General features: G+C 48.9%; 1 protein-coding gene and 4 non-coding genes across 5 annotated transcripts in view; 3 read left to right on the top strand and 2 right to left on the bottom strand.

Moving 5' to 3' along the window:
• The first annotated feature begins 3,309 nt into the window (after positions 1 to 3,309).
• VAC14 (VAC14 component of PIKFYVE complex) overlaps positions 3,310 to 10,738 on the top strand; it is an 18,735-nt gene continuing 11,306 nt past the window's right edge. Inside the window, exons 1-6 of the mRNA XM_072421751.1 lie at positions 3,310 to 3,333; positions 4,516 to 4,625; positions 5,236 to 5,342; positions 5,541 to 5,675; positions 6,077 to 6,220; positions 9,716 to 9,776. Of these exons, the coding sequence (XP_072277852.1) occupies positions 4,624 to 4,625; positions 5,236 to 5,342; positions 5,541 to 5,675; positions 6,077 to 6,220; positions 9,716 to 9,776 (449 nt within the window). The 5' untranslated portion in view covers positions 3,310 to 3,333; positions 4,516 to 4,623. The remainder of the gene's footprint in view (positions 3,334 to 4,515; positions 4,626 to 5,235; positions 5,343 to 5,540; positions 5,676 to 6,076; positions 6,221 to 9,715; positions 9,777 to 10,738) is intronic.
• On the bottom strand, positions 7,025 to 7,095 carry TRNAG-GCC (transfer RNA glycine (anticodon GCC)). Its single transcript has one exon. It is a non-coding gene; the product is annotated as a tRNA-Gly (tRNA).
• TRNAG-GCC (transfer RNA glycine (anticodon GCC)) lies at positions 7,200 to 7,270 on the top strand. The gene has a single exon. It is a non-coding gene; the product is annotated as a tRNA-Gly (tRNA).
• On the bottom strand, positions 9,367 to 9,437 carry TRNAG-GCC (transfer RNA glycine (anticodon GCC)). Its single transcript has one exon. It is a non-coding gene; the product is annotated as a tRNA-Gly (tRNA).
• Positions 9,558 to 9,628, top strand: TRNAG-GCC (transfer RNA glycine (anticodon GCC)). Its single transcript has one exon. It is a non-coding gene; the product is annotated as a tRNA-Gly (tRNA).

Here is a 10,738-nt window from a genome sequence, read left to right as displayed (position 1 = left end):
GATTTCTAGAAGCACAGAATATAACTGGGGATTAAGGATTTAAAGTAAAGATAACAGTGACTGCTGATCCAGGGAACATCCGATTGTCTCATGGAATCAGGAAGGAATTATTTTCCCCTGTTGAAGCAAATTGTACCCGGGGGTTTATTTGCCTTCCTCTGGATCAGCTATGTCTTATAGGGATTTATATCTGGGATATGTTTATTTCCCTAGTGGTTGGACTTGATGGATTTTTTTCCACCTAATCTACTATGTAACCCCAATCTCCAACCTCATCCATCCCCAAACCCTTGTCCCAATCACTAAATCTACCGGTCTATATTTCTTACCCCTGCCCTTACCCTAAACCTTACCAGACCCAGACCATTGATCTCTAATTGAAGAAATTGCCATTTGCAGCCCTAACCTCTATGGATGGATTTTCATTGCCGCGTGTTCATCCTAATCACAGGTGATAGGGTACTGGCGCCCCCTGGTGTCTTGCAGAGGGCCGGCATGTTGGATCACATCAGCAGTATCTGGCCCTCTCATTGGATAGTAAAGGGTCAGCAGGTTAGGCTCTGAATTCCCACCCTGCAGGGTCTATCATTCTATAAATAATTTTACAGATTTATAAACTGATCTCTAAATGATCAGAAAAAATAATTTTACCCAAAAGAAATACAAATGATGCTGATTGGTTCATTCCTGGCAATGAAGGCTGGCAGCATGCTTCCTGGTGGTCTGTGTATGACTGAATACCCCCAAAGGGCTCCTCTATTAGGGGGGGGAAGGGGCAGATTCTGGGGCTCCCTTCTGACTGTTTTACCCCTGAGATGCCTGCTGTAGGGTAGGGGGGAGATTGAGGTACTGGGGGGACACCTCTGAGCCACAATATTGCCCCAAGGGGCCCCACCTGACAGCCCTAAGGTAAACAATGACCCCGCCCCCTTATTTAGGTCCTGAGTACATTATTCCCGCCCAGTCCCTTACTTCTCTCACAGACATCACTCCGCCCACTAAAATGGGCGTGGAACATAAAGACGATCAGTAGGATTGTCCAATCAGAGCAGCGCGAGGGATTGGGTCTTGGGCAGGATACGGTCACATGACGGTCTAAGGGGCGAGGAACACGTGACAGCGGCCACAGCCGGCGCAGGTCATGTGATAAAAAAGGGGCGGGGCACTGACTGTGGCGGCCGGTGAAAAAGATGAACGCGGAGCGGGACCTGTCACCCCTCACCCCCAACATTGTCCGGGCCCTGACCGACAAGATGTACGAGAAGAGGAAGGTGGCGGCCCTGGAGATCGAGAAGTAAGACTGCGCACTGTCACCTGACTCACCCACCCTGTGCCATGGCAGAGACACCCTCTGTATCACGTGACCCACCCTGTGCTATGGCAGAGACACCCTCCTATCACCTGACCCCCCTGGGCCATGGCAGCGACCCCTCCCATCACCCTACTTACTTACTCACCCACCCTGTGCCATGGCAGAGACACCCCCTGTATTATGTGACCCACCCTGTGCCATGGCAGAGGCACCCTCCTATCACCTGACCCCCCTGGGCCATGGCAGCGACCCCTCCCATCACCCTGTATTGGGGGTGGAGGAGGGGTATGAAGGGCTCTGCAGGGGTAATATTTGATGATCCGGTAATCCTCCTCTCTGTCGGCAGGACTCGGGCCAGTACCTGCGGGAACTTATAGAGCCTGTTCTCACCTGCTTCAATGATGCGGACAGCCGGCTGCGCTATTACGCCTGTGAGGCTCTGTATAACATTGTGAAGGTGGCCCGGGGCTCCGTTCTGCCTCACTTCAATGTTTTGTTTGATGGTCTCAGCAAGGTAAAGGGGTCACCGGACGTGTGGGGGGTCTCACAATCTGCCCAATGAAGGGGGATTTTGATCCTTTTTGGGGGAAGGGGGACATTTTGGGGCAGTTGGGTTGTTCTGGGGCTGGTCAGGCAGATTGGAGGTATCGTTTTGGGGTTTGTATGTACGGGGGAGCATTATGTGTCCTGTCCATGGGAAAGGGGGGTTGTTTTAGGGGCCCAGTGGGGAGGGGATTTTTGGAGATGTTTAGGGTCCTCGGGGGCCTGGTTGGGGTTGTTTCAGAAATATTTTCAGGCAGCTGTACATGGCTCAATAATCACAGGCCGCACTCCCAATCCTCACAATTATCAGGGGTTGGTGATGAGAGCCGAGGAGTGCGGGATCACTGTACTGCGCCCAGGCATCTGTGAGCATCAGATGAGGATGCCGAGGGGTCCTCACCCATCTGACATCTATGGGCAGCCTTGTGGTTGCAGAGAATATATTTCCTCTATTCGTCTGTTTGGAGTGGGTGTGGCACTTAGGGGGTTCCTAGTGGGCGGGGAGTAAGGCTGTGATTGGATGGAAGGTCTCTGCGTGGGTGGGATGTAAGGCTGTGATTGGATGGAAGGTCTCTGCGTGGGTGGGATGTAAGGCTGTGATTGGATAGAAGGTCTCTGCATGGGCGGGGACTGCCGAATCCTCATAATGTGTATTTGGAAGGAATTGTTGAGTGATCTTATCTTCCTCCAGCTTGCGGCTGACCCCGATCCGAACGTGAAGAGTGGATCTGAGCTGCTGGATCGGCTGCTGAAGGTGGGTGATGGGGCAATTATACCATTGCTGGGGTCACATGGGAGCAGTTATACCATTGCTGGGGTCACATGGGGGCAATTATACCTTAACTGGGGTCACATGAGGGCAATTATACTATTGCTGGGGTCACATGGTGGCAATTATACCATTGCTGGGGTCACATGGGGGCAGTTATACCATTCACATGGGGGCAGTTATACCATTGCTGGGGTCACATGGGGGCAGTTTTACCATTGCTGGGGGGGATTGAGAAACGTTGATCTGTACCCGCCGGATAGGTTAGACGCACATTCTGCCCCTCTGTGGGGTATATTCAGTGAATATTCAAATAATTTTCAAAGCTGAATTCCTACCTAAGGTCACATGACACCTGCGGTCACTATTATTGGTCGGACATGTTTTTAGTACTGGAAGTCTGGTGCAGACCACACCCATCAGCCTTTCCTTGCCCTATGAAATCCCAGTATTGGTTACTGAGGCCCTCCAATAGGACAGGGTGATGGCTGTAGGCGGGGCCTCATTTTTAGAATAAAATATGACAGGTCAAAGGCCTTGTATAGGTTGTACCATGTGATGATAGGGTGTACCTGTAAGATGACTCGGCCAATCATTGCAGGATATTGTGACGGAGAGTAACAAGTTCGATCTGGTCAGTTTTGTTCCTCTTCTGCGTGAGAGAATTTACTCCAACAATCAATATGCTCGGCAATTCATCATCTCCTGGGTGAGTGATCATCGGCCATTCTTATTATAGAGCTTCAATCTGGTTACTCCTAATGGGCAGAGGGTACAAGGTGGTCTGGGAGGGGTTATGGCATTGGGGGGCACCTGGCATTGTGGGGGTATTGTAGGGCCTAAAGGGGTAATCTGGGGCTGTGGGGGGATCCTGGGCTGGATCATACCATTGTTGGGGTTTTTGAAGACCTGGGAGACCCCTGAAATGATCGGGCTCTGGAGGGACTCTGGGAATTGTGAGATGGTCCTGTAGGGAGTTGTTGAATTTTGGGTGGATTCCTGCCAGTGTGATGATATCTATATGGGGTAACAATGATGATCTATATGGGATGATGATGATATATATGGGGTGATGATGATGATATGTACAGCACTGCGTAATATGTTGGTGCTATATAAATCCTGTTTATTAATAATAATAATAATAATAATAATAATAATAATAATATATAAATATTGGGTAATGATCTGTATGGGATGATGATGATGATGAGATAGATTATATATTGGGTGATGATATATATATGGGGTGATGATATATATATGGGGTGATGATGATATCTATATGGGGTGATATATATATGGGGTGATGATATCTATATGGGGTGATATATATATGGGGTGATGATGATATATATGGGGTGATGATGATATATATGGGGTGATGATCTATATATGGGATGATGATGATATATATGATGATGATATAAATATGGGATGATGATGATATATATATGGGGTGATGATATATATGGGGTGATGATATATATGGGGTGATGATGATATATATGGGATGATGATATATATATTGGGTGATGATCTATATATGGGGTGATGATGATATATATGGGGTGATGATGATATATATGGGGTGATGATGATATATATGGGGTGATGATGATATATATGGGGTGATGATATATATATATGATGATGATGATATATATGGGGTGATATATCTATATGGGGTGATATATATATATATATATATATATATATGGGGTGATGATGATATATATTGGGTGATGATGATATATATATATATATATTGGGTGATGATGATATATATATATATATATATGATGATGATGATATATATGGGGTGATGATATCTATATGGGGTGATATATATATATATATATTGGGTGATGATTGTTTGCTCTGCCCTCAGATTCTGGTATTGGAGTCAGTTCCGGACATTAATCTTTTGGAGTATTTGCCAGAAATCCTGGACGGTCTCTTCCAGATTCTGGGGGATAACAGTAAAGAGATCCGGAAGATGTAAGTAGAGGGGATATTCTGCGATCAATAGAACCGAATTATTAGTATAGCTGATCCTCCTCGTCCTATTCGGCTTGCTCCTACTTTCTGCCCTCAGAACCCAACGCTTCCCCCTCACCTACCCGTCTCCTTCTGTCTCCTAAACCCTCACTACTTCCCACCATTCCATATCCCCTCCTATTGTGTGATACCTCCCCCACCTCCTAGATTGTAAGCTCTTTGGGGCAGGGTCCTGTGTCACTCTCTGTATCTGTCTGTCATTTAATGTACAGCGCTGCATAATATGTTGGCGCTATAGAAATCCTGTATAATAATATATAGCAGGAAGGTGGAGGAGTGTGAAAGTACAGCCAATATTGGGGATCATCCTTGGACCCGGCACCCTCTGCCTGAATATCTTGGTAAGGTGGCTATAGAAGCTCGTGGTTGTGTTGTCACCCACCAGATGTCCTCTCCTGGGGTGAGCCCTAGTCCCGGCGGGTGCTGATGTGCTGAGAGCAGGCAGGGACTGTGCATTGCTTAGGACTGTGTTCTGTAAGGTGATTGGCTCCTCCTGTGTGCTGCAGGGACTGCTAGGCACTGCATACTGACTATGGCTTCCATGTTGCAGGTGTGAGGTGTCTCTGGGAGAATTCCTGAAGGAGATAAAGAAACTTCCTGACAGTGTGAAGTTTGCAGAAATGGCCAATATTCTTGTGATTCATTGTCAGTCCACAGGTAAGTCTCCCAGTGCAACATTTGTATACCTGTACTCAGGTGGGTGTCCCCCCATTACTTACAATGGGGGATACAAACCACTATTGGCTCTGGTGCCCCCTATGGGGAGCCTGGACACACAGCATGTATGATCGGGGGCAGATATAGGTGATTTGTCCCTGGTTGGGCCTTGCATTCTCTCTTTCTGTACATTCACAGATGATCTGATCCAGCTGACGGCCATGTCCTGGATGAGGGAGTTCCTGCAGCTGGCAGGACGGGTAATGCTGCCCTATTCTTCCGGGATTCTTACAGCTGTTCTGCCCTGTCTGTCCTACGATGACCGCAAGAAGAGTATCCTTTACCTGTGGTGTGTATAGGGGAGGGCATTATTATTAATAAACTGTATTTATATAGCGCCAACATATTATGCAGCGCTGTACAATAATTGACAGATACAGACAGTGACACAGGAGGAGGAGAGGACCCTGCCCCGAAGAGCTTACAATCTAGGAGGTGGGGGAAGTATCACATAATAGGAGGGGGATATGGAATGGTGGGAAGTAGTGAGGGTTTAGGGGACAGCAGAAGACGGGTAGGTGAGGGGGAAGCGTTCAGTTATAAATGAGCAGAAAGTAGGAACCCATTCCAGAGAGTGGGGGCAGCTCTAGAAATGTTTTTGCAGCCGTGCGGGTGAGGAAGTCATTAGTAGGTCATTGGCTTTGTCTTCTTTCCTTACATACCCTCACCCCCAGACATCAAGGAGGTGGCCAATGTTTGTAATCAGAGTCTGATGAAGCTGGTCACCCCAGAGGATGATGAGAGTGATGACTCCAGTGTGGTACCCAATGCCCCATCCGAGGATGATTCCCAGACACACTCAGCCATTGACGGTCACAGTAAGAGCGTTCAAACCCTGTGTGTGTTGTGATGGTCATGTGACCGGGGTAATTCGGGGCATTTGGCTCATCCAACTCTTCTGTGTGCAGTTAGTTTTCAATTGAGAATGAAAATTTGATCATCGTTTGCAGTCTGTGTGGAGTCGGGGTGACTGGCTCCTCCAATCATGGTGTACGGTCTGCATGGTATGGGCTGATTGGCTCGTCCATTCGCTGTGTGTGGGGTGATTGGCTCGTCCAATTGCTGTGTGTGCGTGTGTGTGTGGGGGGGGGGGCGGCAGCTGTGTTGTGTTTGTTGTTGTGTTGTTGTGTTGTTTGCGGGGGTTCTGTGGGGTGTTAGGGTTGTGTGTAGGTGTGGTTGTGGGAAGTCTGTGGTGTGTGTGCGGGGGGGGGGGTCTGTGGTGTGTGTGTGGAGGGGCCTGTGGTGTATTTATTATTTTTTGGGGGGGTCTGTGGTGTGTAGGTTGGGCTGTGGGGGGGGGTCTATGGTGTGTTTATTTTTTTTTTTGGGGGGGGGGGGGGGGGGGGGGGGGGGGGGGGGGGGGGGGGGGGGGTTTTCGAGTCTGTGCTTATTACTGCTTTGTATGGCATATACAATAGATTTAATCGGACCCATTTACCCTGAGGAAGGGTCCCTGGACATTCACTGTATGCAGTACACTCCTATGATTTGGGTTTTGGTTCTGTTTGGTGTTTCTCATCATCTCTGATCCAATCCTAACTTTTATGCTATAAAACTGTATGAGCAATGAAATATAATCTCCTGACTTTTATATAACTTTGTCCAATAAATAAAACCATCTTTGCATTGGCCGGGAATCGAACCCGGGCCTCCCGCGTGGCAGGCGAGAATTCTACCACTGAACCACCAATGCTGCAGATGTTGGGAGTTTTGGTCTCTTCCCACAAGTTCTGACTGGCTCTTACACTCAGCACAGGCCAGATGTTCTCCCGTTACATCCAGGTGTGGAGATGTCAGGCATTGGTGGTTCAGTGGTAGAATTCTCGCCTGCCACGCGGGAGGCCCGGGTTCGATTCCCGGCCAATGCAGACCATGTTTTATTTTTCCATAGTTCTCCCGCTTTATAACAGAAGGATTCCTTGTCCTGGGGGGAATTTACCATTGAATCGTGTATGAGGCTGATGATTGGAGGAAATCTGAGACCCTGAGGGATTTCTCATGGTTTGTGTGTCACTGCAAGCCTTTCTCTTACTGGGTCTTCCTAAAGGGGGTGTCCGCCTTCTTTTTTAATAGGGAACTGAACCCCGTCCATACTCCCCGTTCCATTGTGGGTACAGCTATCTTCTTCCTTCTCTTCATTGGCCCAATCTTCAGGCTGGCACCGGGGAGTTCATTCTGTCCTGGCATTCACAGGGGGAGCTGGAATGTACCAACACTGATCTGCCCCCGGAAATGCCATCAGGAGAGATGATGGGGGGCAGTATGATGATTGTATAGGAAGACATCGTCTGACCCTTCCTGCAATAAAGCCGGCATGGTCACAAATGTATAGGAATGAACCCCCCCCCCCCCTTGTCTTGGGGCAATTGTTGATGTTTCTGATGACACCTAATTGTGATCGCTCTTTGCTCTGACAACCAGCCAACCACGTCCTCGTTATGATCACACAAGCCACGCCCATCACCGAGAAGCCATTGGTGTAAATAGGCGGCCAGCTGCTGGAATAGTTAGAAGCAGCCATGGCTTTATAGGTCGGAGGTAATATGGTGTGAGATCCCCCCAATACTCCACAGATATTTCTAATATCTCAATATGAAGTTCCAACATTCTCCTGCAGGGGTCAGCGTACTCTAGGGGCAATGTCATGCCCAGCCAGGGCTAATTAATGTTGTATGGACAAGAGGATGGGAAGTGCTTTGCCCCGTCTGTATCTCTGCCAGTTGGCTTTGTATCCCCGGCTCTTCATTTCCTTCTTTCATATTCATATTTTTCCTGATGAATTTTCACCTGGTTGAACTTTCCATTCATTCCGTCTCTGGTCCTCCTCGGGAATATTTCGGGGACCCCTTTCACCCCCCTGACAAGGCTGCAGATATCCAAATAATGATAAACTCCAGCGGGAAATCTCTCGTTACAAATCCCCCCCCCCCCCTTCCTGATTATTCACCTTCTTGTGTGTGTGATGAATCCAGGAACATTCACACAGTTACACCTGGAATCGTTAATAAAGCAACCCAATAACATCTGTAACTGTATGGTGATTGTTGCAGAGGAGGACAAATCTAAGATTCTGAAACATTCCAATAATTTCTGGACAGAGTTTTGTCATTTCTTATGAAGATCCTAATGTCTGTTTTATAAATCTTCAGATCTGTCAGATGTTTTCCTTCCTGTAATACAGACCGCTCACTGCTGATATTACTCCTTGTGCAGGGTGACTGGTCTGCTCTCCGCCCCTCTGTAGTTTCCTGCAGGTGGCCTGTAGTGGGTGGAGCCTCCTCAGCCCCTCCCCCGGCCCTGCTCTCTGTCATTCTAGTAATCTCTCATCTGACATAACTGGGCTCACAACGGTAACTTTATATTCTTCATGTTCTTACAAAATAGTAATTATATAGCGCCAACATATTACACAGCGCTGTACAATAAATGACAGACAGATACAGACAGTGACACAGGAGAGGACAGAAGAGCTTACAATCTATTAGGTGGGGGAATTATCACACAATAGGAGGGGGATATGGAATGGTGGGTGAGGGGTTTAGGAGACAGAAGAAGACGGGTAGGTGAGGGGGAAGGGTTGGGTTCTGAGGGTTCCTTTAAAGTAGAGGCCGAATAGGAGGAGACCATTCCAGCGAATGGGGGCAGCTCTAGTAATGTCGTGTGTGAGGAGGTTATGAGGAATCTTTTCAGTTTATTAGAAGTTAGGGGCCCCATGTTCTGTAGTATGGCAGTGTTACCCCAGGCGGGGGGGGGGGTCAGCAGTCCCATGAGATCGGTGGGGGGATAAATCTATAAGTACTCAGCGTGGCCCCGATGTCTGACCCCTGCAGATGTTTCCAGCCATTCCTTACACATGTGGTCACCATTAGCTGCATTCATCCCATCATCCTCCCCTCCTCCAGGAATCGGATGGAAAAGAGGAAAATAAACACCCGCTTGTACGGGTAAATACAAAAACATGGTCTGCATCGGCCGGGAATCGAACCCGGGCCTCCCGCGTGGCAGGCGAGAATTCTACCACTGAACCACCAATGCCTGACACCCCCAGTCCCGGAGAACATCTGGAATGTCGCAGCCTGTGCTGAGTGTAAGGGCCGCTGATGTGGCGCGTGTGTCAGAACTTGCTGGACGAGACCACAACTCCCAACATCTGCAGCATTGGTGGTTCAGTGGTAGAATTCTCGCCTGCCACGCGGGAGGCCCGGGTTCGATTCCCGGCCAATGCAGACAGAGTTTTCCTTATTTTACCTGCAGTGACGGGTTTGGGGTATTCCAATGATTCCTCACCTGACCCCCCTTCTGTCTCTCCGCAGGACCCCCGGACACAAGCGCAGACTCAAGCCTGGACAGCCTCAGTGTGCTCGCTCTGAGAAGGTGAGCGGGGGATTGTGGGAACTCACATATGTATTGCCACCTGGCCGGTACTGCCCCATCCCCCTCCCCGGGCCATGTGTGCTGATATTGGGGGTCCCCTTCATACGTGGGAGCTTGGATATTGCATACAATGCGGGTCGCATGTGTAGAAGCTGCAGGTTCTCTATGCTGAATAATAACATTGATGGCGATATCTGTATTTAGGGGTATTAACCGGACACAGAATTGCCCCTGAGGTGTTTTTACCCCACTGGGAGGGCAGATTCTTTATAGCGCACCCATGCTCTACTCATACATGCTGAAACAGGTTCCCTTTAATGCCCCCTTCTTACCCCTCTCTTGCTCATGTTCCCCCTCCAGGAGCCGCCCAGATGGTCACATTGGGGATGGCTCAGGGCTATAGGTTGTTGTCATGTGATCACACCTGCTGATTGGTGATTGGCCCAGCACTGTCACATGGGGCAGGTCACATGCTCCTCTATACCTGGAAGTAGCAGGAATCTCTTTGCTGCCATAGGCAAAGTGAAGGAAAGTTGGGAAAGTCATTGATTGGACAGTGAAGGAGCAGCAGCATGAAGACCCCGGACATTCAGTCATTGGATTTATTGAAGCGGGCAGATTCTGACCCGGGATTGTTGTGATGAATCTGATTCTGGAGTTGGGGATCTCTGGGGTTTCAGATTGGTGCACTGGGGGGGTTATTCAGCCAGGGTAAGTGGCCATTGTGACTCCCCTGTGATGAGCGCCCTCTGCTGGGGTAAGTGGACATTGTGACTCCTCTGTGATGAGCGTCCTCTGCAGGGGTAAGTGGCCATTGTGACTCCTCTGTGATGAGCGCCCTCTGCGGGGGTAAGTGGCCATTGTGACTCCCCTGTGATGAGCGCCCTCTGCAGGGGTAAGTGGACATTGTGACTCCTCTGTGATGAGCGCCCTCTGCGGGGGTAAGTGGCCATTGTGACTCC

Source organism: Pyxicephalus adspersus, chromosome 9 (genome assembly GCF_032062135.1).
Source record: "Pyxicephalus adspersus chromosome 9, UCB_Pads_2.0, whole genome shotgun sequence".
Taxonomy (NCBI): domain Eukaryota; kingdom Metazoa; phylum Chordata; class Amphibia; order Anura; family Pyxicephalidae; genus Pyxicephalus; species Pyxicephalus adspersus.
This window is presented reverse-complemented; position numbering and strand designations above follow the sequence as displayed.